The sequence below is a fragment of the Rhinopithecus roxellana genome, chromosome 11, assembly GCF_007565055.1.
Source record: "Rhinopithecus roxellana isolate Shanxi Qingling chromosome 11, ASM756505v1, whole genome shotgun sequence".
Classification (NCBI taxonomy): Eukaryota; Metazoa; Chordata; class Mammalia; order Primates; family Cercopithecidae; genus Rhinopithecus; species Rhinopithecus roxellana.
In genome coordinates this window covers 107,112,147-107,138,251 of record NC_044559.1, presented here as the reverse complement: position 1 = coordinate 107,138,251, position 26,105 = coordinate 107,112,147, and the positions used below count along the sequence as shown (strand labels likewise).

At 40.8% G+C, this 26,105-nt stretch overlaps 1 protein-coding gene and 1 long non-coding RNA gene across 4 annotated transcripts in view; one reads left to right on the top strand and one right to left on the bottom strand.

The window, feature by feature from the left end:
- LOC104679643 (amyloid beta A4 precursor protein-binding family B member 1-interacting protein) overlaps window positions 1-26,105 on the top strand; it is a 135,976-nt gene that overhangs the window by 41,237 nt on the left and 68,634 nt on the right. Inside the window, exons 1-3 of one of the 3 annotated variants that reach the window (XM_030941181.1) lie at window positions 1,364-1,381; window positions 19,635-19,706; window positions 22,666-22,753. In XM_030941181.1, coding sequence (XP_030797041.1) covers window positions 19,635-19,706; window positions 22,666-22,753 — 160 coding nt within the window. In that variant the 5' untranslated portion in view covers window positions 1,364-1,381. Of the gene's footprint in view, window positions 1-1,363; window positions 1,382-19,173; window positions 19,224-19,634; window positions 19,707-22,665; window positions 22,754-26,105 lie in introns of those variants that run through there. The other 2 variants (XM_030941180.1, XM_030941179.1) reach the window with 2 other exon arrangements.
- LOC115900435 lies at window positions 1,290-3,456 on the bottom strand. The gene is made up of 3 exons (XR_004060106.1): window positions 3,175-3,456; window positions 1,714-1,831; window positions 1,290-1,417 (listed from the first exon to the last, which is right to left on the bottom strand). It is a non-coding gene; the product is annotated as an uncharacterized LOC115900435 (long non-coding RNA).

Below are 26,105 nucleotides of genomic sequence, written 5' to 3'. Positions count from 1 at the left end.
GATGTGCTTTGGGGGTTGGCAGCATATGTATGGTATTTAAAGCCCTAAGAGCACCTAGGGAGTGAGTGTAGACCAAGGCCGAAGAGAAAGAGGTCAGGAAGGATGAGGAGGAACCCACGGAGAAGCCTGGAAGGAGAAGCTGTGAGGTAGATAGGGGTGGAGCCAGAATCTCTGGGGCCTGAATCTTATACAATTTTGGGAGGATCCCTTTTAAAAAGAAGGGATTTTTTTTAACCTTGGGATGGGAGATGAGGTTTCCCTTTAAAAAATACAAAATTATCAATGAAAAATTAAGAACAAGAGGGAATATTTATTTAGAGCCAGAAAGGAAATCACAATGAATTACCAATTTTTATATAACAAACCTGCACATGTACCCGTGAACCTAAAATAATTTTTTAAATAAAATAAAGAAAAATATTTAAAATCATGGTGAGGGTAGGAGACAGCGATAATTTATAAAGCGTATTTGTTACTAATCACTAGAGATCACTGAACCCAAAAAGACTTTACTGTGATACTTTACCATGAAAAAATAGTTTTCACTGCCTAAAATGAAACTTTTTATTTTCCAATATTATTAAAATATGCAGACATTTGAAAAAAACACTCAAAATAAAAATTGACAAATAACTATAAACATCTAAAAAGCAACATTGCAATCTTTATGATGATTAAATAACTTGCTGAGATATTTTTCCTATACTTTTGGTTGCATATTCTTTTATCTTCTCTTCCTATAGGGCATACAATTTTCTGTAGGTGATAGATGATTTAGTGTTTCCTCCAGCATGGCTGTTCAAACTTAATTTTGAGGACTGAGAGTTGAGAAGAAGTTGACTTCTGTTTGACAGCTCTAGATGGTAACGCCCCCTCTGTAACTTCCTCTGTGGTTTCTAACTCTGGCGGTGCTTCTTGCCAGGCAACAAGGCCTCAGAGAAGTGCAGCCTTTGTTCTTACTAACATGGCACCCCATGGCATCCAATGGCCAGGCGACAACTGGACTGCTTGGCCAGGACCATAGAACCATCAGTTCCCACCACCCTTCCAACTCCTGGGCTGGGACTGGGGGTGACATAAGGTAGCCAGGAAGCTTGGATCAAGGCGACCCCGGGGCAAGGAGCGGAGCAGCGTTTCCTTCAGACCTTCTCCTTGGGATGGGACATGAGATCCAATGTCCATGAAATGCATCATGGGAGGACTTTTGCTGGACTCCAAGTAAAGTGGAGATAGTGCTGGCAGTCGCCTGGCCCCACTCCAAGACCTAGGAGCTCTTACCCAGGTGACCTGCCAGCAAGAGAACAGTGTTGTGTGCTGCTGCTGGGGTGCCAGAGGAGACATGCGGCATCAGAAGGGTCCTGCAAGTGAGAAGCCCTGAAATGTAAGCTTCTTTATTGGCTTCAAAGTACATTGGCCTCTGTGAGGAGGAAAACCAGGAAAGAAAACTGTCAGGAAAGCCAAGTGAAGACAATATTTCCAGGAGGGAGTGATCAATAATATTAAAGGCTATATAAGGTGCTAACTGTGAACCAACCATTGGATTTCACAACAGAGAGATCATTGGTAATCTCTTTTTTCAAAATAACTTTAATACTGGAATGCTTGAGCTTCTTCTTCTTTTTTTTTTTTTTTTTTTTTTTTTTTGGTAAACGTGGGATTTTGCCATGTTGCCCAGGCTGGTCTTGAACTCCTGGGCTCAAGTGATCTGCCTACCTTGACCTCCCAAAGTGCTGGGATCACAGGCATGAGCCACTGCACCCCACAGGTTGTTGGTAATCTTGACACACAGTTTGGTGACATATTGCAAGCAAAAGTCCAGTTGGGGTAGATTCTTGAGAAAATAGAGACAAGTAGGGGAGAGTGAATAGATCCAACTATTCACAGGACTTTTGTTTCTAAAAAGAAATGTTCGTGATTTTTATTTATTAACACAACATGATAAATACATTATTTTCTATTTGTGTCTCTTCAAATAATTCTAAATTGCATTGTCCCTCTGGTTTTAGGTCACAGTGGGCCCTGTGTACAAAAGCAGTTCCCCATTCCTTATATAGACACTCAAAGTAGAAAAAAAAAAGGGGGAACTTAAAATAATCTAGAGACTTGGCACTCTTTCCAACCCATGGGCATCCAAGTGAAACTCGTCTACAACTTGTCTCCCAGAGCTGGAGGCCAGCCAGACAGATGGAAGTGGGGATGCTGGGTTCATAGGTGCTGACCTCTGTTGCCCTGTGGCAAGTGTTCTTGCACTCGAGTCCTGGGCAACCTTTTTGGGTCTTATTCAGTTCTCTCACTTTTTTTCTAACTGAAGCTTGACTTCGCAGAGTGCCTCCACCTTGTCCCACCCACTTATTTCCAAATTGCTTCGATTTTATGCAAAACATAAATTTTTCACTGACTTTATGCTTTGCATAAAATCACAGCAATTTGGAAACAAGCACATTTAAAAATCGTATCTTTTATTTTTTGTTTTTATTTTTTAATTTTAGAGACAGGGTCTCACTTTGTCACTCAGGCTAGAGTGCAGTGGTGCCATCATAGCTCACTGTAGCCGTGAGCTCTTGGGCTCAAGGGATTCTCCCACCTCAGCCTCCTGAGTAGCTGAGACCACAGGTGCACACCACTATGCCCGGCTAATTTTTTTTAGCAGAGGGGATAGAGATGAGGTCTTGCTATGTTGCCTAGGCTGGTCTTGAACTCCTGGCCTCAAGTGATCCTCCCACTTCTGCCTCCCAAAGTGCTGGAATTTCAGGTGTGACCCACTGCACCTGGCCTAAATCATATTTTTAAAGATGTGGTAGCCCATCTCATTACATGTGAGTGTGTGTGTGTGCGTGTGTGTATGGGTGTGGGTATGTGTGTGTGTCTTTACTGCAAAATTCTAAGACTTTTCAAAGTACACTCTTAGTATTTTTTTAAATCACCGAAATAAATCATGTCATTTAATGATTAGTTTTTTATTTAAAATGTTATTTACAGGTAACTTTTGCCATGACAATATTGCTTACAAAAGAACCCTGGTGTCTTGGTTGTGACCCTAGATATTCATATACACATGTCCATCTGAATCTTGTTTGTGATTCACTGCATATTAGTCTGAATTGATCATATGACCATAGTCATCATCCTTTTGATTCAATAACTACTTGCTAGCCTATTAAGATTTTCACTGACCTCAGCGGTACAGCGCAAAGTCGGTTAAGTCGGCCCGAGAGGTTTCTTCATCTTAGTTCTCTGCTGAGTGAATTATTTGATATGATTTGTAACTTTAGAGATGCTTCTGTTTCCTGTTTTATGCTACACAGGAGCCTCGGCTTCCCCTTCCTCCTCCCCCAAACATTGCAAGAACCTTTAACCATATGCTGTGTTATTCTGTGAACCACTTCCTCTTGATAAAACGCTTTCATTGCATTTTGAAAAAATACAACACGGAAGGAATCAGGTAAAATTCAATATTCTAAGTTATTTTCAATCACACTGTACACAGGTGATTTCACAGTTTCCACCAGCATTTGCAAGCATCTGAATTCTGCAGTGCGTATTTCATCCTAAGTGCAATCCCATTCATAAGCTTTTTTAAATTTTTTCCTCCTCTTTTGTATCTGTAGTTGTAATATGTCGACTGATTTATTTCCTAGAAAAAAAAATTGCCAGATGGTATTTAATTAAAAAATAATGAAACCATTAAAGTAAATTGATACTTGGAAAGCCTCAGATTTTTTAAACTTATTTCTGATCAATTCCAGTTCTATTTTAGTTTTGGCAATCAAAACACTGTAGGGTAAAAAAACAGCAGTCCCTGTAACTCCAGCACTTTGGGAGGCCGAGGCAAGTGGATCACCTGAGGTCATGAGTTCGAAACCAGCCTGGCCAACATGGTGAAACCCCTTCTCAAGTGGAAAAAAAAAAAAATTAGCTGGGCATGGTGACGGGTGCCTGTAATCCCAGCTACTTGGGAGGCTGAGGCAGGAGAAATGCTTGAACTGGGAGGCGGAGGTTGCGGTGAGCCGAGATCACACCATTGCACTCCAGCCTGAGCAACAAGAGCAAAACTCCATCTCAAAGAAAAAAAAAAAAAAAAGCAATCAATACTAGGATACAAACATTTTTCTTTAGCTGTCTTTAACATAGATAGATGTACAGTATGCAGGTAAATTCACTGAAGAGAAGAAATACAGCTGAGGAAAACCCACACAGAAAAATCTTCCAGAAATTTGTTTAAGCCTCCAACCATGTCTGGGATCAATAAATATTTGGTGACTGACTTACGTTGTGTAAACTCGATCGAGTTTCTTATCTCTGGATGCCTCAGTTTTCTCATCTAAGAGGAACCTAAAAGTGTTTTCATTTCACCTAGGGTATGAGGATGGATTTAATCAGTCAATGCACATAATGCACCAGGACAATCCCTGGCACGGAGTGAGAACACCTAATAGTTATCTGCTATTATTTTTATTGTTATCAGGCAGGTAAAGAACAAGGGGAGATTTCTGTCTCTCTCATCCCCAGCCATGCGCAGAAACAATTAAATGAGGAATTTTATTCCTGATAGACAGACAGGTGGCAACTTCTCTGGTGAAATACTGAAGACTAATTCTAACCTTCCTGAAATTCATTGACTGTGACTCATTTTAATAATCGGAAAGTCATTTTTATACCTCCTCTGTTGTTTAATTTTTTTTATTATTATTTATTTTGAGCCAGGGTCTCGCTCTGTTGCCCAGGCTGGAATGCAATAGTACAATCATGAGTCACTGCAGCCTTTAACTCCTGAGCTCAAAGGATCTTCCTGCCTCTGCCTCATGAATAGCTGGGACTACAGGCGCATGCCACTATGACTGGCTTTTTTTTTTATTTTTTGTAGAGATAAGGTCTTGCTCGCAAATATTCTATTTTGTCTTTTCTTTTCATTCTCAGTGCTCTGAAATTTTCATTTTGTTATTGGTATTAGTATTTTAATCCAAGTAAAGACTAAGCGTAACTAAAAATACAGCTGAAAAGGTGAAATTTGCAACCATTCAAATTAGCTTAGACAACCTGTGAGTTTGTAACATCTTAATATGGTGCCATAAGAAGGCAGGGTTTTGACAGATAAGCTCCTTATAAAAATGTAAATAATATGTGTTTCTTCGTTGTATTGATACTTGCTGCCACTGAAAACAACTCTGTAAACCCAAAATTTGATAATCACAAGAAGAAAAAAATCTTAACAACTTTTTTATTTCATGTAGAAGTTGTTAGGACCACTTGTTTGTTTTGTTTTGTTGTGAGGTGGAGTCTTGCTCTGTCGCCCAGGCTGGAGTGCAGCACGACCTCGGCTCACTGCAACCGCCACCTCCTGTGTTCAAGCGATTCTTGTGCCTCAGACTCCCAAGTAGCTTCTAGGCGTGCATCACCACGCCCAGCTAATTTTTTGGTATTTTTAGTAGAGACAGGGTTTCACCATGCTGGCCAGGCTGGTCTCAAACTCCCGACCTCAAGTGATCCACCTGCCTCAGTCTCACAAAGTGCTGGAATTAGAGGCATGAGCCACCACGCCCAGCCTTGTTTTGAACTTATATGAAAAATAGCGGGTTTTTTTGTTTTCTGTTTTATTAAAAAATTCCTATTATAAACAATTTTATTATTACATACTTAATTTAATATATAAAATGGTATGCTTTTATGAATAAATCTTTTAGTTTTAAGAGCATCAAATAATCCCTTAATTTAATATTATTCTGCTCAAAATTCAGTTCCCAGCACGAAATTATAACATATTATTGTTATAACAAAGGAGTATTTAAGCATGTTTATGTGTTCACTTTCGTTCTTACCGATCAGCAAATTTAAAATAAACACATGAAATTAGTTATATGACGTGAATTAAGTAATAATTAAGATAGAAAACATAACGTGTTTTTATTTACTAAATAATGATTAGCCTATTACTTGAAATGTTAACTGGCTTTAGATTGAATTAGAAAAGAAGAAAAGTCATTGATATTGTCACTCAAGTTGCCTCAAGTTGCATGGTAGTTATCAGAATTTTTCTTAAAGCAACTACAATTTTTGGTTTGAAAATGGATTCAGGCCTAAATAGATGCGAGCCCCAGTGAAACTTTTGTTTACCAACACAACATATCTGTGTAAGTATCAGTATTTACTCACTTGGAAATAGCATTGGAAAAAGAGAAAGTATTATAGTGAATGAGGTTCCACAAACCTGTACCTATAGCAGCAGCTTAGAAACAGACTGTTTAATTGCTCTGATAGTTCTTGGAAACATGTTATTTGGCAACTTCTAAGGACTGCCCAGCCCTGGAATGTGACATTTCTGAGTGTGTCACACCAGGAGCCATGTAGAATGTGTAGCCAGTCAAGTGAGAGAGAATGTTCTATGTGGCTTGAGATCTGGACTCTAGCCCAGTTCTTCTCATTAGTCTGGGAAGTTACTTAATCTCTCTGGGTTTCCAACGAAGCAGTTCTGAACACAAACATCAACAAGATCTGATTCTTACTTAATAACGACTCCCAGTTTTCTAAGAGATTCTAACACGATAACAAAAAGAGTGTGATTCAGAGTGGCAAATGCTGATTGCAAATTTATGCCAAGTATTGTTGGCTATTTTGTTTAAATGTCGCAACAAGCCTATGAATTAGGCATTATTGTTTTCCTTATTTTACAGACAAGGAAACTGAAGTCCAGGGAAATTAAATACCATGTCAAGTTGGTTGTTAAGGCCAGGATTTACTGACACGTTTACCAAATGCAATAGATAGCAAATCTCTGCTGGAAATGAAGAGACCATTGAAGTGTTAGCATGACAGCTGGATTTTAAATGATCAGTAGGATTTTATGAAGGAGATATGGACAGAGGAGAATGTTATTTAAAGGGAATAGCATATACAAAGACAAAAGAGTTCTAAAAAGCCTGTTCAGAAAACATCAAGGGTCCTGAAGCCAGGCCTGGTGGCTCACACCCGTAATCCCAGCATTTTGGGAGGCGGAGGTGCGAGGATCACTTGAGCCCAGGAGTTTGGGAGCTGCCTGGGCAGCATAGCGAGACCCTGTCTCTGCTAAAAATAAAATAAAATAACGTAAAAATATATAAATGAATTAAAAAATAAAAGGCCCCGACTGGGGCAAATTAGGAAGGACTTTGAAAGACACGCTGAGTGCCTGAACACTCTCCACTTCATCATAAGCAGCCAGGGAAGGCTTTTAAACAGGAGCGTGGCATGTTCACATTTGTATTTGCAATTTGCAGCAGTGGTGGTGGTGAATATTTCTGGGGAGTCCAGAAGGCTGGAGGCCAGGTGAGCTGGTGAGGTATCAACTGTGACTTGATAGAGAGAATGAAGGCAAGGAGAAGCCTTCTACAGGAAAAGCCAACAGATTCCCTGACCGACTAGATGGAAAAATGGGAGGAGTAAGGGACTATGCCAAGGGTTCTAAGTCAGACTGATATGTGACTAATGGCCTTTTACCAAGTGAGGGCGCATAGGAAGAGAATTCATGAGGGGGAGTAATGAGTTGGAGCTGCTTAGAGGGAAATGCCTGGGGGATGTTGAGTTGGCTGTTTTTAGGCAAGCTACTCTGACCAGTGGAATAAGGGCCGCCCTCATCCAGGTCCAAAATTCCAGATTCCATGGCTGGAATTGCTGATCTTCACGGCATCCCAAACTCATGCAAACTGAGTTAAATGTGTGAGATTAACTTTGCCGTCGATACAAACATATGTCCTGTAAAACACATGCATCACAGTACTCAGGATAAATGTTTAAAAGACATAGTTTTGAAATGCATCCAGGTGGAAAAGAGAAACAATTTAAGGATAAAAAAACTAAAGCCTAGAAATATTAAGCATTTGGGAAAATTTCCTTGTCGTTTAAGGAACCTAAGGGAAAGTTTTAGCCTGGACAAGCGGCTTCAACCACTTCACCCCGGTCTATCCAATAATAACAATAATGATCGCAAAATCTAACTGATTTTGTAGTATTTCCATTTATTTTTCATCAAAAACTTGTGGTTCTTCCCAAGACATAAAATGAACTCAGAAGTGACATACTCACAAAAAGATTCTAACTCCACCCAGTCACGATGTGAGCATGGCTTGTTTGCAATGCATTGCTTCACTGTGATAACTCCACCCCAGCTCTTTCTGGCTGCTAACCCAAATAACACTTTCGGCTGTCAGGGCTGGGTGGTTTTTTTTTTTTTTTTTTTTTTTCCTCTCTCTCTTTTAATCTTTATTTTGACCTTTGGAAAACACCACACGTACCTATAGGCACAGCCCTGTTTTCTTACACTTGTGTGTGTGTACACTGTACACATGTGTATAACTCTTGTTTGTCCATTCCAAAAATAAAGTTTTCTTGCAGAGAGGTCAATTGTGTCATATGACTGCATTTACAGATTAATCATTTTTGTTACAAACTGCCCTTAAGTCAAATGTCTTTTTATTTTCACCGTGCGTGCAACTGTGATCCATTCACTAGCAAGTTTACTTACGACTGTAGGTTTCAGCACAATTTTGATATTGACTCCACTTAACTCAATAACAGACTCTGGGGGAGAGGAATGAAAGGGCAGGGGAAAGGGCAGGGGAAAAGATTTTCAGCAGATGAATGCAGGGAGAGGTCACGAGAACGCGCTGTTGTTTTGAGTTATTTCCATCTTAGGTGGATGATTCACTGTGGCACGTCATTAACCTGTTTCTCAGGCAGTGGTGTGCACAGCCTGAGAAACGAAGGCCTTTGGGTTCAATGGGTTTTTCTGACTCATTGATGTCACATTTCAAGACTTTATTTTAGTGCTTTTCCAAATTTAAGGGTTCAGGAGAATGAATCAATGGCAATATTCTTGTTACTCAAATTATCTTTGGTTCCTATAAGCTTATTGTAATGCTGGTTGGCAGTTTTGAGGTCAGCAAACAAATCTATATTTATTCTTATAAAATGGATTACTCTTAAAAAAATCTGAAATGTGTTAATACCAATAATTACTCTTAACTTTTTCTGTTCATAATAATTCATCTGAAGGATTCCTTTATTTTCTCACATCATTGTACTCAGAAGGAAATTCACGTGAGCAGTTCTGGAATTTTATTATTTATTCCATGAATTTCTGCTTATTCAAATAATAACTTAAAAACCCATGACAAGATTTTTAATACCATATTAGTTGTTTTGGGAGACAGTTTGTGAAACCATGGAAATAATGTCTACTTAAATACTTTCTGCCATTTTGTAGGATTTTTTTTTTTTTTTTTTTTTTTTTTTTTTTTTTTTTGAGAGAGAGTCTCACTGTGTCACCCAGGCTGGACTTTGGTGGCACCATCATAGCTCACTGCAGCCTCGACTTCCTGGGCTCAACCCATCATCCCGTCTCAGCCTCCTGAGTAGCTGGGACTACAGGCACGTGCCCCCACACCTGGCTCATTTTTTAATTTTTTGCAGAGAAGTCTCTCTGTGTTGCCCAGGCTGGTTTCAAACTCCTGGCCTCAAGCCCTCCTCTCCCCTCGGCCTTCCAAAGTGCTGGGATAACAGGCGTGAGTCACCATGCCCAGCCTTGTAGGACATTTAAAGAAAGGAGGATATGATTCAGATGCTTTGTATGCAACTGTGTGGGGATAAAACCCCATGGAAAAGATTCCTCATGCTGACTTCCCTCCTGAAACAGGGGCGGGGCCCACCTGCAGCCATCTTCCTCTCTTCTAGCTGCCATAAACACTTTTTTAATCCCAACAATACACACAAAATAGGCCAGGTATCTTCTATCATCCTTTACTGCTGCTGTGTTTGATTCCTGTCTGACTTGCCGTGCACACATAGACCTAGACCTTCGTTTTCTTTCTCACTTGTTGCTTCTGTACCTGGGTGCTCACCTGTCTGCTTTGTGTGGACTGACCCTCAGCATTCACTGAGTGGCTTCCTCGAATTCGAACACACACCTCCTTGTCCCACGTGTATGTACACCTGATTCTTTGGGATGCATTTGCTACTAGGAAATGTGCTAGTTCGATGGAATCTAGACCTCTCTTAACCAAAGATCTCTTCTTGTCCCCTCCCAGTGACTCCTGGCCAACACAGTTTTACAACTTCCTGTGCTCCTGCAAGACACCTCCTACACTGGATGCCAGATAGGGCACTAGAGAAAATTAATGCATCTCATAGCAAGTCAAGCATCCGTCCTCCAAAATAAAACATGCAAAACTTAAACCTTGAAATGACTGTGGAATACCCTAGTGACCTGCAACTCAGGGTAGATTTTGTGTTTCTCACGAGGGAGAGACTAGAAGGAGGGCAAAAGAAAAGCCACTGCAGGGGGCAGAAAATTCAGATGGAAAATGTTCTCAGTCCTGTTCGGCAAGGGTGATAAGGTTATGTAGGAGAAGAAAATAATTTTTTTCTTCTTAAAATAGGGAGAGGGGGAAATATACGATGGAAAAATTAGCAAGAAGATTTCTTTTTTTTTTTTTTTTTTTTTTTTTTTTTTTTTTATTATACTTTAAGTTCTAGGGTACATGTGCATAACGTGCAGGTTTGTTACATATGTATACTTATGCCATGTTGGTGTGCTGCACCCATCAACTCGTCAGCACCCATCAATTCATCATTTATATCATGTATAACTCCCCAATGCAATCCCTCCCTCCTCCCCCCTCCCCCCTCCCCATGATAGACCCCAGTGTGTGATGTTCCCCTTCCCGAGTCCAAGTGATCTCATTGTTCAGTTCCCACCTATGAGTGAGAACATGCGGTGTTTGGTTTTCTCTTCTTGTGATAGTTTGCTAAGAATGATGGTTTCCAGCTGCATCCATGTCCCTACAAAGGACGCAAACTCATCCTTTTTTATGGCTGCATAGTATTCCATGGTGTATATGTGCCACATTTTCTTAATCCAGTCTGTCACAGATGGACATTTGGGTTGATTCCAAGTCTTTGCTATTGTGAATAGTGCCGCAATAAACATACGTGTACATGTGTCTTTGTAGTAGACTAATTTATAATCCTTTGGGTATATACCCAGTAGTGGGATGGCTGGGTCATATGGTACATCTAGTTCTAGATCCTTGAGGAATTGCCATACTGTTTTCCATAATGGTTGAACTAGTTTACAATCCCACCAACAGTGTAAAAGTGTTCCTATTTCTCCACATCCTCTCCAACACCTGTTGTTTCCTGACTTCTTAATGATTGCCATTCTAACTGGTGTGAGATGGTATCTCATTGTGGTTTTGATTTGCATTTCTCTGATGGCCAGTGATGATGAGCATTTTTTCATGTGTCTGTTGGCTGTATGAATATCTTCTTTTGAGAAATGTCTGTTCATATCCTTTCCCCACTTTTTGATGGGGTTGTTTGTTTTTTTCTCGTATATTTGTTTGAGTTCTTTGTAGATTCTGGAAATTAGCCCTTTGTCAGATGAGTAGGTTGCAAAAATTTTCTCCCATTCTGTAGGTTGCCTGTTCACTCTGATGGTAGTTTCTTTTGCTGTGCAAAAGCTCTTTAGTTTAATTAGATCCCATTTGTCACTTATGGCTTTTGCTGCCGTTGCTTTTGGTGTTTTAGACATGAAGTCCTTGCCCATGCCTATGTCCTGAATGGTACTACCTAGATTTTCTTCTAGGGTTTTTATGGTATTAGGTCTAACATTTAAGTCTCTAATCCATCTTGAATTAATCTTCGTATAAGGGGTAAGGAAAGGATCCAGTTTCAGCTTTCTACTTATGGCTAGCCAATTTTCCCAGCACCATTTATTAAATAGGGAATCCTTTCCCCATTTCTTGTTTCTCTCAGGTTTGTCAAAGATCAGATGGCTGTAGATGTGCGGTATTATTTCTGAGGACTCTGTTCTGTTCCATTGGTCTATATCTCTGTTTTGGTACCAGTACCATGCTGTTTTGGTTACTGTAGCCTTGTAGTATAGTTTGAAGTCAGGTAGCGTGACGCCTCCAGCTTTGTCCTTTTGACTTAGGATTGTCTTGGCAATGCGGGCCCTTTTTTGGTTCCATATGAACTTTAAAGCAGTTTTTTCCAATTCTGTGAAGAAAGTCATTGGTAGCTTGATGGGGATGGCATTGAATCTATAAATAACCTTGGGGAGTATGGCCATTTTCACGATATTGATTCTTCCTATCCATGAGCATGGTATGTTCTTCCATTTGTTTGTGTCCTCTTTGATTTCACTGAGCAGTGGTTTGTAGTTCTCCTTGAAGAGGTCCTTTACATCCCTTGTAAGCTGGATTCCTAGGTATTTGATTCTCTTTGAAGCAATTGTGAATGGAAGTTCATTCCTGATTTGGCTCTCTGCTTGTCTGTTGCTGGTGTATAAGAATGCTTGTGATTTTTGCACATTAATTTTGTATCCTGAGACTTTGCTGAAGTTGCTTATCAGCTTAAGGAGATTTTGGGCTGAGACGATGGGTTTTTCTAAATATACAATCATGTCATCTGCAAACAGGGACAATTTGACTTCTTCTTTTCCTAACTGGATACCCTTGATTTCTTTCTCTTGCCTGATTGCCCTAGCCAGAACTTCCAACACTATGTTGAATAGGAGTGGTGAGAGAGGGCATCCCTGTCTTGTGCCAGTTTTCAAAGGGAATTTTTCCAGTTTTTGCCCATTCAGTATGATATTAGCTGTGGGTTTGTCATAAATAGCTCTTATTATTTTGAGGTACGTTCCATCAATACCGAATTTATTGAGCGTTTTTAGCATGAAGGGCTGTTGAATTTTGTCAAAAGCCTTTTCTGCATCTATTGAGACAATCATGTGGTTCTTGTCTTTGGTTCTGTTTATATGCTGGATTACGTTTATTGATTTGTGAATGTTGAACCAGCCTTGCATCCCAGGGATGAAGCCCACTTGATCATGGTGGATAAGCTTTTTGATGTGCTGCTGAATCCGGTTTGCCAGTATTTTATTGAGGATTTTTGCATCAATGTTCATCAGGGATATTGGTCTAAAATTCTCTTTTTTTGTTGTGTCTCTGCCAGGCTTTGGTATCAGGATGATGTTGGCCTCATAAAATGAGTTAGGGAGGATTCCCTCTTTTTCTATTGATTGGAATAGTTTCAGAAGGAATGGTACCAGCTCCTCCTTGTACCTCTGGTAGAATTCAGCTGTGAATCCATCTGGTCCTGGACTTTTTTTGGTGGGTAGGCTATTAATTGTTGCCTCAATTTCAGAGCCTGCTATTGGTCTATTCAGGGATTCAACTTCTTCCTGGTTTAGCCTTGGGAGAGTGTAAGTGTCCAGGAAATTATCCATTTCTTCTAGATTTTCTAGTTGATTTGCGTAGAGGTGTTTATAGTATTCTCTGATGGTAGTTTGTATTTCTGTGGGGTCAGTGGTGATATCCCCTTTATCATTTTTTATTGCATCTATTTGATTCCTCTCTCTTTTTTTCTTTATTAGCCTTGCTAGCGGTCTGTCAATTTTGTTGATCTTTTCAAAAAACCAACTCCTGGATTCATTGATTTTTTGGAGGGTTTTTTGTGTCTCTATCTCCTTCAGTTCTGCTCTGATCTTAGTTATTTCTTGCCTTCTGCTAGCTTTTGAATGTGATTGCTCTTGCCTCTCTAGTTCTTTTAATTGTGATGTTAGAGTGTCAATTTTAGATCTTTCCTGCTTTCTCTTGTGGGCATTTAGTGCTATAAATTTCCCTCTACACACTGCTTTAAATGTGTCCCAGAGATTCTGGTATGTTGTATCTTTGTTCTCATTGGTATCAAAGAACATCTTTATTTCCGCTTCCATTTCGTTATGTACCCAATAGTCATTCAGGAGCAGGTTGTTCAGTTTCCATGTAGTTGAGCGGTTTTGATTGAGTTTCTTAGTCCTGAGTTCTAGTTTGATTGCACTGTGGTCTGAGAGACAGTTCGTTATAATTTCTGTTCTTTTACATTTGCTGAGGAGTGCTTTACTTCCAATTATGTGGTCAATTTTGGAATAAGTGCGATGTGGTGCTGAGAAGAATGTATATTCTGTTGATTTGGGGTGGAGAGTTCTATAGATGTCTATTAGGTCCGCTTGGTGCAGAGATGAGTTCAATTCCTGGATATCCTTGTTAACTTTCTGTCTCGTTGATCTGTCTAATGTTGACAGCGGAGTGTTGAAGTCCCCCATTATTATTGTATGGGAGTCTAAGTCTCTTTGTAAGTCTCTAAGGACTTGCTTTATGAATCTGGGTGCTCCTGTATTGGGTGCATATATATTTAGGAGAGTTAGCTCTTCCTGTTGAATTGATCCCTTTACCATTATGTAATGGCCTTCTTTGTCTCTTTTGATCTTTGATGGTTTAAAGTCTGTTTTATCAGAGACTAGGATTGCAACCCCTGCTTTTTTTTGTTCTCCATTTGCTTGGTAGATCTTCCTCCATCCCTTTATTTTGAGCCTATGTATGTCTCTGCATGTGAGATGGGTCTCCTGAATACAGCAGACTGATGGGTCTTGACTCTTTATCCAGTTTGCCAGTCTGTGTCTTTTAACTGGAGCATTTAGTCCATTAACATTTAAGGTTAATATTGTTATGTGTGAACTTGATCCTGCCATTATGATATTAACTGGTTATTTTGCTCGTTAGTTGATGCAGTTTCTTCCTAGCCTCGATGGTCTTTACATTTTGCCAAGTTTTTGCGATGGCTGGTACCGGTTGTTCCTTTCCATGTTTAGGGCTTCCTTCAGGGTCTCTTGTAAGGCAGGCCTGGTGGTGACAAAATCTCTAAGCATTTGCTTATCTGTAAAGGATTTTATTTCTCCTTCACTTATGAAACTTAGTTTGGCTGGATATGAAATTCTGGGTTGAAAATTCTTTTCTTTAAGAACGTTGAATATTGGCCCCCACTCTCTTCTGGCTTGTAGAGTTTCTGCCGAGAGATCTGCTGTTAGTCTGATGGGCTTCCCTTTGTGGGTGACCCGACCTTTCTCTCTGGCTGCCCTTAAGATTTTTTCCTTCATTTCAACTTTGGTGAATCTGGCAATGATGTGTCTTGGAGTTGCTCTTCTGGAGGAGTATCTTTGTGGCGTTCTCTGTATTTCCTGAATTTGAATGTTGGCCTGCCCTACTAGGTTGGGGAAGTTCTCCTGGATGATATCCTGAAGAGTGTTTTCCAACTTGGTTCCATTTTCCCCCTCACTTTCAGGCACCCCAATCAGACGTAGATTTGGTCTTTTTACGTAATCCCATACTTCTTGCAGGCTTTGCTCATTTCTTTTTCTTCTTTTTTCTTTTGGTTTCTCTTCTCGCTTCATTTCATTCATTTGATCTTCAATCGCTGATACTCTTTCTTCCAGTTGATCGAGTCGGTTACTGAAGCTTGTGCATTTGTCACGTATTTCTCGTGTCATGGTTTTCATCTCTGTCATTTCGTTTATGATCTTCTCTGCATTAATGAGTCTAGCTGTCAATTCTTCCACTCTTTTTTCAAGATTTTTAGTTTCTTTGCGCTGGGTACGTAATTCCTCCTTTAGCTCTGATAAGTTTGATGGACTGAAGCCTTCTTCTCTCCTCTCGTCCAAGTCATTCTCTGACCAGCTTTGATCCGTTGCTGGTGATGGGCTGCGCTCCTTTGCAGGGGGAGATGCGCTCTTATTTTTTGAATTTCCAGCTTTTCTGCCCTGCTTCTTCCCCATCTTTGTGGTTTTATCTGTCTCTGGTCTTTGATGGTGGTGACGAACTGATGGGGTTTTGGTATAGGTGTCCTTCCTGTTTGATAGTTTTCCTTCTGACAGTCAGAAGGACTCTCTGTTGGTCTGTTGGAGATTGCTTGAGGTCCACTCCAGACCCTGTTTGCCTGGGTATCAGCAGCAGAGGTTGCCGAAGATAGAATATTGCTGAACAGCGAGTGTACCTGTCTGATTCTTCCTTTGGAAGTGTCCTCTCAGGGGTGTACTCCACCCTGTGAGGTGTGGGGTGTCAGACTGCCCCTAGTGGGGGATTTCTCCCAGCTAGGCTACTCAGGGGTCAGGGACACACCTGAGCAGGCAGTCTGTCCGTTCTCAGATCTCAACCTCCGCGTTGGGAGATCCGCGGCTCTCCACAAAGCTGTCAGACAGAGTCGTTCGCGTCTGCACCGGCTCCCGCTACTTCCCCTGTTGGTCTTCAGCTGTGCGCTGTCCCCAGAGGTGGAGACTACAGAGACAGGCAGGCTTCCTTGAGCTGCTGTGAGCTCCACCCAGTTCGAGCTTCCCAGCGGCTTTGTTTACCTACTTAAGCCTCAGCAATGGCGGGCGCCCCTCCCCCAGCCTCGCTGCTGCCTTGCGGATAGATCGCGGCAGACTGCTGTGTTAGCAGTGAGGGAGGCTTCGTGGGCGTGGGACCCTCCCGGCCAGGTGTGGGATATATTCTCCTGGAATGCCTGTATGCTTACAGCGCAGTATTGGGGTGGGAGTTACCCGATTTTCCAGGTGTTGTGTGTCTCAGTTCCCCTGGCTAGGAAAACGGATCCCCCTTCCCCCTTGCGCTTCCAGGTGAGGCGATGCCTCGCCCTGCTTCAGCTCTCGCTGGTCAGGCTGCAGCAGCTGACCAGCACCGATTGTCCGGCACTCCCTAGTGAGATGACCCCAGTACCTCAGTTGAAAATGCAGAAATCACCGGTCTTCTGTGTCGCTCGCGCTGGGAGTTGGAGACTGGAGTTGTTCCTATTCGGCCATCTTGCTCCGCCCCTCCGCAAGAAGATTTCTTTATGTCAGATTTCCTAAGTGATAAACCCAAGATAATTGTTGAAGATAATTTGGGAAGATTAAGTGCTAGCTTTGCAGGGTGGATATTTGGAGGATATGCACTGATTCACCCAAAATGATTTTACAGCCTCATCTGTTCTGATTGCTCAGCGTCAGTGCTATCCTGGGTGCTAAATGTTGCTAATAGCAACTCTGTTGCTCTTGCAACAGAGTTAGTGCCAGATAAATATTACTGTTATCATCATCATCATCATTTACATCACTTCACTTTTAAGAATTGTGATATCTTAAAAATCATTTGGCCGGGTGTGGTGGCTCACACCTGTAATCCCAACACTTTGGGAGGCCTGGGTGGGTGGATCACTTGAGGTCAGGAGTTCAAGAACAGCCTGGCCAACATCATGAAACCCCATCTCTACTAAAAACACAAAAATTAGCCAGGCATGGTGGCGGGCGCCTGTAATACTAGCTACCCAGGAGGCTGAGGCAGGAAAATTTCTTGAACCCAGGAGGCAGAGGTTGCAGTGAGCTGAGATCAAGCCATTGCACTCCAGCCTGGGAGACAGAGTGAGACTTTGTCTCAAAAATAAAAGAAGGAGGAGGAGGAGGAGGAGGAGGAAGAGGAGGAGGAGGAGAAGGAGGAGAAGAAGGAGAAGGAGAAAGGGAAGGAAGTCATTTGAGTCATTTTTAAGAAAGCAAAGTTAGTGTGACAAAGTTTGTTTCATAGACATATTTAATAAAGAGACTAAGATACCCTGGTTAGCTAAAGCTATTAAAAATAAAAATATGTGACTGCTGAAGTATTAAAGTCACTTAAAGGGTGAACTACAAGTTTTCAAGATAGTTTATTCAAGGAAAGGTAGATTTGCCTCGACTTGGCCTATTTCAGCCGAGTAGTTTATTTTAAATACACACACATGAAGAGATAATAGTATTATGGTTATGATTTAGAAAGTATCTTTATCGACCAGGCGTGGTGGCTCACACCTGTAATCCCAGCATTTTGGGAGACCGAGGCAGGTGGATCACCTGAGGTTAGGAGTTTCAGAACACCCTGGCCAACATGGAGAAACCCCGTCCCTACTAAAAATACAAAAATTAGCCAGGTGTGGTGGGACATGCCTGTAATTCCAGCTACTCAGGAGGCTGAGGCACGAGACTGGCTTTAACCCGAGAGGTGGAAGTTGCAGAGGCGTGAGATGGCACCACTGCACTCTAGGCAGGGCGACAAGAGCAAAACTCCATCTAAAAAAAAAAAAAAGAAAAGAAAAAAATAGAGTATCTTTATCTTTTAGTACTGCATTCTGAAATATTTGTGGAAAAATAATATTTGCTTTAAAATATCTGTTGTAGGAAGATATAAATGGAAAAAGATCAGTCCAGTTGAAAATTATTAAAGCTGGACAATGTGTACATGAAAATCATTATTCTCTCTGCTTTTGTATATATTTTTAATTTCCAAATTAAAAGAATGAGATACAAATGCATGCATGTACATATTCAAGTAAATATTGTGATTTGGCTTAAATATTACATACTGATTCTCTACACCCACCAGACTTCTTAGTATGAGCTATAATTGGCATTAATCTTACAGTGTTTTAGAGCATTTTGAAATGTCCTTAGAGGCTGAGCAAGGTGACTCATCCCTGTAATCCCAGCACTTTGGGAGGTCAAGGAGAGTGGATCACCCTCAGGTGAGGTCAGGAGTTTGAGACCAGCCTGGCCAACATGATGAAACCCTGTCTCTACTAAAAATACAATAATTAACCAGGCGTGGTGGCGGGTGCCTGTCATCCCAGCTACTCGGGTGGCTGAGGAAGGAGAATTGCTTTAACCTGAGAGATGGAGGCTGGAGTGAGCTGAGATCGTGCCACCACACTCCAACCTGTGTGACAGAGGAAGACTCCGTCTAAAAAAAAAAAAAAAGAAAAGAAAAAAGAAAGAAATGTCCTTAGAAATGGTCTGCAACAAATTCCTCATGTTACAGATGAAACAATTGATTACCTTTGCCAAACTACTGCCAGTTAGTGGCCAAAGGACTAGTAATGTCTCCTAACTTCCCAATTTAGCCTTGCCAAAAATGTCAGGAAACCGAGCAGCCAGTTGCGACTCACAGTGCGTCCCACCCTATTTTATTGCAAACTTTTCCTCTTCTTGGGCAATTGCTTCATTTGGTTTAGGCAAAGAAAGTTTAAAATGTAAAAACATGTTTTCTTTCTATCTCTTTTCACTTGACAGGGCGGCTATTTAAGTTCTAAGTGTTTGTCCACCAGTACTTCTAAATAAATGTACTAAAAACTATTATTTCAGAAATATCTTTTGAAAGCAGGGAATTGTTGGGTAAATATGCTTAATCACTCCTCACATCATTTTCATGTAAGTTTTTTTTTTTTTTTTTTTTTTGAGACGGAGTCTCTCTCTGTCCCCCAGGCTAGAGTACAGTGGTGCGATCTCGGCTCACTGCAACCTTTGCCTCCTGCGTTCAAGCGATTCTCCTGCCTCAGCCTCCCGAGTAGCTGGGACTACAGGTTCCCACCACCACACCCAGGTAATTTTTGTGTTTTTTGTAGAGATGGGGTTTCACCATATTGGCCAGGCTGGTCTTGAACTCCTGACCTCAGGTGATCCACCTGTTTCGGCCTCCCCTGGTGCTGGGATTACAGGCATGAGTCACCTTGCCCAGCCTGTTTCTTTGGCCCCAAGAAGACTAGTTTAGCCTGGAAAATTTCATTTGTGGCTCTGAGGCGTTTCCCAAGGTTTGGCACAATCTTGGATCAAGCAGATTGGATAGAAGCCAGGCATGAAATTTCAGGCTGACATGAGCCTTCCTCTCAGTATAGTCCTCTCCCTACTTAGCTGTCCATGGATGGGGCTCTTGGGGGAAAGAGAGGGATGCAAAGAGTATCCTAGGATCAGGCTTTTATGAGACTGCTAATATCTCAGTTTCTTCCTTTTTCAGATGGGTGAGTCAAGTGAAGACATAGACCAAATGTTCAGCACTTTGCTGGGAGAGATGGATCTTCTGACTCAGGTAAACTTCCCTTTTTAACTGGCAAATTAGAAAACAAAAATAGAGTTGTAGAATTTCATTATAACATGACAAAGGAGCTGTCTTTTTTAAAACCCTGAAGATTGGCAACATTATATAGTTCCAATATAATTGTGACAATGACGGATTAAAAAAAAAGTTTGTTCCTGACTATACTCTTTTGAGATCAGTTAGTTTAATACATTGATCAGATATACATCAAACTTGTCATATCCAAATATTTACCAATAGAGAAATTTACCCCCAAATTTACTACCCTACAACCACCAGCACTGAGCCATTTGCCTGTGGTTACCTTTATATAAACTCACTAAGAAAATATTATCTTTGTTTGATTTTGGGGTGTTTTTGAGACAGAGTCTCACTCTGTTGCTTAAGCTGGAGGGCAGTGGCACAATCATGGTTCACTGGAGCCTCAACCTCGTGGGCTCAAGTGATCCTCTGGCCGCAGCCTCCCAAGTAGCAGGGACTACAGGTGCACGCCACCACACCCAGCTAATTTTTTTTTTTCTTTTGTAGAGATGAGATCTCACTATGTTGCCCAGGCTGGATATCATCTTTAGTAAAGACTTTTTACCAACTCTTGAGGAAATGCTATATTTTAAATAACTAAGTGGGAGTTTTGGTGGCCTTGTGATTAGACTGTAAGAACTTAGTACCCTCAAAGGAATGTGAAAACCACTCAGCCATAGACAGAAAAAAGCCCCTGGCATCAAGATCAGATTGACTCAGAGGTCACTGAGCCCCACTGTCGGCGCCACTACAGTCAGGCAGCTGCTAACCCAGCGGCCACTAAGCCAGGTTACAGTCAGATGGGCTTTAGAGCGGCTCAGAGTGTGCTCATAAATGAGCCTTTGACTAAGAAGGTAACCAGCTCATCACTTTTCTGCATAAAATGTCAAAAGAAGAATAAGCCAGTATTCGTAAATAAGATAGGGGTCTTCTAAAGCTCTCTAAAAAAAAAAAAAAAAAAAAGAATAGTCTGTGTTTTGAAAGACTATTTATTTTAGGAAAAATAAACCAATTCTACCCTGGGCACAGTGGCTCACACCTGTATTCCCAGCACTTTGGGAGGTCGAGGTGGGCAGATCACAGGTCAGGAGTTCGAGGCCAGGCTGGCCAATATGGTGAAACCCCATCTCTACTAAAAACACAAAAATTAGCCAAGCCTGGTGGTGGGTGTTTGTAATCCCAGCTACTCAGGAGGCTGAGGCAGGAGAATCATTTGAACCCAGGAGCAGAGGTTACGGTGAGCCGAGATTGTGCCATTGCACTCCAGCCTGGGCGACAGAGTGAGACTCTGTCTCAATAAAAACAAAAATAAAAAATAAACCAATTCTAGTTAGCATCTACTTTATATTCCTAAAAAGATTCAGAAAAGTTTAGATTCTATGAAAGAAGGGATAAGATACAAGACAGTTGGCTTAGAGGAAGGGGTGCTGATTAAAAGGTGTTAGGATGACAGCCACATTTCTTTTTTTCTTTCTTTTCTTTTCTTTTCTTCTCTTCTCTTCTCTTTTCTTTTCTTTTCTTTTCTTTTCTTTTCTTTTCTTTTCTTTCTTTCTTTCTTTCTTTCTTTCTTTCTTTCTTTCTTTCTTTCTTTCTTTCTTTCTTTCTTTCTTTCCCTTCCTTCCTTCCTTCCTTCCTTCCTTCCTTCCTTCCTTCCTTCCTTCCTTCCTTCCTTCCTTCCTTCCTTCCTTCTTTCTTTCTTTCTTTCTTTCTTTCTTTCTTTCTTTCTTTCTTTCTTTCTTTCTTTCTTTCTTTTTTGAGTCGGAGTTTCACTCTGTCAGCAGACTGGAGTGCAGTGGCACAATCTCGGCTCACTGCTTCCTCCATCTCCCAGGTTGAAGCGATTCTCCTCTCTCATCCCCCATGCATTATCTGGGATTACAGGTGCACGCCACCACACCCAGCTAATTTTTGTATTTTTAGTAGAGACGGGATTTCACCATATTGGCCCGGATGGTCTCTATCTCCTGACATCATGATCTGTCCACCTTGGCCTCCCAAAGTGCTGGGATTACAGTTGTGAGCCGATGGCAACCACATTTCTAAAGATGAGGACTGTGTTTTCTCTTCCCATGGCGGAGGAGAGTTTAAGGGAACGTGTGTGGTCTCTCTGTACCCGTTCCCTCATTTCTGCAGCCAGTGGGGGAAGTGTTCTGATGGGCCAGAGTCTGGGATTTTTGCAGGACCACATTTAAGTATTGTTACTGTAAGGCAAGAACAGGAAAGAGGCTGGGCATGATGGCTCACACCTATAATCCCAGCACTTTGGGAGGCCAAGACAGGAGGCTCACTTGAGCCCAGGAGTTAAAGACCAGCCTGGGCAACATAGTAAGACTCATTATTTTTATTTAAAAAAAATGAATAGGAAAAGGCCCCTTTTAGTCTCTTGGACCTGCCGTCACCCAAAGCCCTTTTGGTTTTTGCTGTTTCTTTGTTGCGGCCAAGTGGATATAGTCATAGGTTTGCTTGGCTAAACAGCCCTGCCAACATGTAGGTTCTCAAGATTTTAGGCTAAGGAAATATTTTACTACAACAGACTGCATCCTCAAACAGCTTGTCTCCTCCAAGTAACTGGATATTTATTTCTTTGATGTCATGACTTAAGTCATTACAGAATTATTTGTATATATGTATATATATAGTGTGTGTGTGTTCACCATTACAAGACATTATATGTTCTTTATAAAAATTAACTACCTCATTCTCATTGACATGTTCCGTTTCAAGATCTTCCTTCTAGAATAATTTTTACACTGTAATTTTCTATAGGGGAAAAATTACGTAAAACATTTTCAAGTTACAATATGGTTTTCAGAGAACATACTAAGGGAGAAAATGTGTAAATAATACATGGTTTTTGACTTGCTGAGTAAAGTGTGCTACAGAAATGTTTGTATCATGAATAACTTTGATGGGGGATCTTTTTTCACAGAGTTTAGGAGTTGACACTCTCCCTCCTCCTGACCCTAACCCACCCAGAGCTGAATTTAACTACAGTGTGGGGTTTAAAGATTTAAATGGTAAGCATAACAATTTCTTTTCTTAAGTAATTCAAAATCATGATGATGATTCAAATCAGTATGAAACTATAATTTGAAAACTAAATTAAAGGAACCTAAACATCGTGATAAATATCATTGTTAAAATCATGGATTTCAGACTGGGTTTTACTGTGTCTTGATTGAATTGAGAGAATCAAGAAGACTTTTTTGCCAATAACGAAAGGGAGCACCATTCTGCATTTGTGAAAAGTCTCAAAATGATCTTCTGCTTTAAAGTAAGGGGAGTTTCTTCTTATTACTACGCCCATAGAGTAACAAAGAGTAGTATATGAAAATATTCATAAGGAAATGACCCTTCAGTGATAGAAATCAACTATTTCATAATGATTAATAAATATGAATGGATACTTCATATTTTATTTAAAATATTTTTTAATTTAGATATAATATATACTTATATGTAATTTAGTCTACTTGACATTTTTTCATTTTTCCTGAATGTGTCACTTTATTTTATTACCAAAAATCTCTCAGCCATGCGTGGTGGCTCACACCTGTGATCCCAACACTTTAGGAGGCCAAGGCAGGAGGATTGCTTGAGCTCAGGAGTTTGAAACCAGCCTGGACAACATAGCAACACCCCATCTCTATGAAAAATAAAAAAAAAGTAGCCAAGTGTGGTGCCATGTGCCTGTGGTCTCAGCTGCTTGGGAGGCTGAGGCAGGAAGATCAAGGCTGCAGTGGGCTGTGTTTCTGCCACTGCATACCACCCTGGGCAACAGAATGAGATTCTATCTCAAGAAAATAAAAAACAAAACAAAACAAAAACTCTCAGTGTATTTAAGTGGAGACATCTTTAGGCCACATGCTATTCATATTATAATAAGTCTTGAGGCCTGGCACAGTGGCTCAAGCTTGTGATCCCAACACTTTGGGAGGCCGAGGCGGGCAGATCACGAGGTCAGATCGAGACCATCCTGGCTAACACGGTGAAATCCCGTCTCTAAAAAAATACAAAAAATTAGCTGGGCGTGGTGGCGGGCGCTTGTAGTCCCAGCTACTCGGGAGGCTGAGGCGAGAGAACTGCGTGAACCCAGGAGGCGGAGCTTGCAGTGAGCCAGGATCGCGCCACTGCACCCCAGCCTGGGCAACAGAGTGAGACTGCATCTCAAAAAGAATAATAATAAATCTTGAAGTAATCACTTTCAAATTAGTGAAAACTCCCTGCAACTCTGGAAGAAGATTTCCCAAAGACTTGCAGTGACTACCAAAAATATGAAAAGCAAGATAGGAGAGAAGTTCAATTACAGAAATCCAGAATTCCAAGTTTTATTTCTGTGCTTCTCTGAATTTTGTTTTTTTTTTTCAGGCAGAGTCTCTCTCTGTCACCCAGGCTGGAGTGCGGTGGCGGGATCTCCACTCACTGCAACCTCTGCCCTCTGGGTTTGAGCGATTCTCTTGCCTCAGCCTCCCAAGTAGCTGAGACTACAGGCAAGAGTCACCATGCCCGGCTAGTTTTAGTAGACAAGGGGTTTCGCCTTGTTGGCTAAGCTGGTCTCGAGCTCTAGACCTCAGGTGATCCACCTGTTTCAGCCTCCTAAAGTGCTGGAATTACAGGTGTGAGGCATGGCGTCCGACCAGGCATTTCTCTGTTTCTATCATTTCCAGTAGTTTTGTAATAAACCATCAGGTGCCAGTGACTGTTTCTTGATAAATTATAATATACCTCTTTTGATTTTCTCTTTTTCCTACACTCTTTTTATTTGCCACACAAATTTATTATTCCTGCCAGTCATTTCCACCAAGATGGTAACATTCATGAAGGTTTTTACAAAAGCAGGCCAGGCATGGTGGCTCACGCCTATAATCCCAGCACGTTGGGAGGCCAGTGCTGGTGGATCACTTGAGGTCAGGAGTTCAAGACCAGCCTGGCCAACATGATGAAACCCCATCTCTACTAAAAGTACAAAAATTATCCAGGCATGGTGGCAGGCACCTGTAATCTCAGCTACTTGGGAGACTGAGGGACCAAAATCACTGGAACCCAGAAGGCGGAGGTTGCCGTGAGCCAAGATTGCGCCACTGCACTCTAGTCTGGATGACAGAGCAAGACTCTGTCTAAAAAAAAAAAAGCAAAAAAAAAAAAAGCAATATACTTTTGTAAAATTATGATTGCAATAGATAACATATACTTGCACATATGAACAAAGCAAATTTAGCCTCACCACATCATAACAGCCGCATGTTTTATAATCAATTCAATTAAAATTAAAATTTAATCAATATTTCAATTTAATTGTAGTCATCTCAACTAACGCTTTCTAAGCACTAACTCAGTGCCTGGTATCACAATACTGACAATGATAGGAGCAATGATACCCAGATACCCAGCAAGATATAAACACAGTGATGTTACACTACAGTAATAAGACACTCTTCTCATTAAGGAAACAAGATGTACACATGTGGTCTAATTTGGATACGGGAAAAGACAATTAAAAACTACTCCTATGTATGGAAAATTAAATTTGTATGGAATTAGATTAAGAATAGATTTGTTTTGTCTTCACTTTAAAACACTGCTAAAATGAGTTCAAAATATTTTGCCCAGGCTGGGTGCAAGCCTGTAATCATGCTTGTAATTCCATCACTTTGGGAGGCCAAGGCAGGAGGCTCACTTAATCCCAGGAGTTTGAGACAAGTCTGGGCAACATAGTGAGACCACTGTCTCTAAAAAAATTTAAAAATTAGCCAGGCATGCTCGTATGTGCCTGTAGTCCCAGCTATTTGGGAGGCTGAGGTGGGAAGATTGCTTGAACCCATGAGGTTGAGGCTACCGTGAGCTATGATCCTACCACTGCACTGCAGCCTGGGCAACAGAACAAGAGCCTGTTTAAAAAAAAAAAAAATTGCCCAAAGTCATTCAGAGAGTCAGTGACCAATTTCAGAATAAAATCTATTTCTTTCCCATTCCCCAATTCCATATTACTCAATTCCATATTCATAAATTTAGCTAATCTTTATTAAAACATTTCATCTCTATTGATAAATTTAGAAATCTTTAATATATTAAAAAGCTATTAATAACTAATATAATAATTCAATTTATTAAATTTGCTTTGGAAATTACTAATATAAATATTATTATGGAGGTTTTGTCCCCAAAATTTTTATAATAGAGTAAAGGTGTATATGTCAACAGTCACAATGTGATTGATTGCAGTAGAAAATTATAAATATGCTTCTTTAGTTCTATATATTTTTTCTCTGAAAACATTTTAAATTAATTTAGCTTAATTTTATAAAGAAATTATATATAGGCTGCGCCTGATAGCTCTCACCTGCAATCTTAGCACCTCAGGAGGCTGAG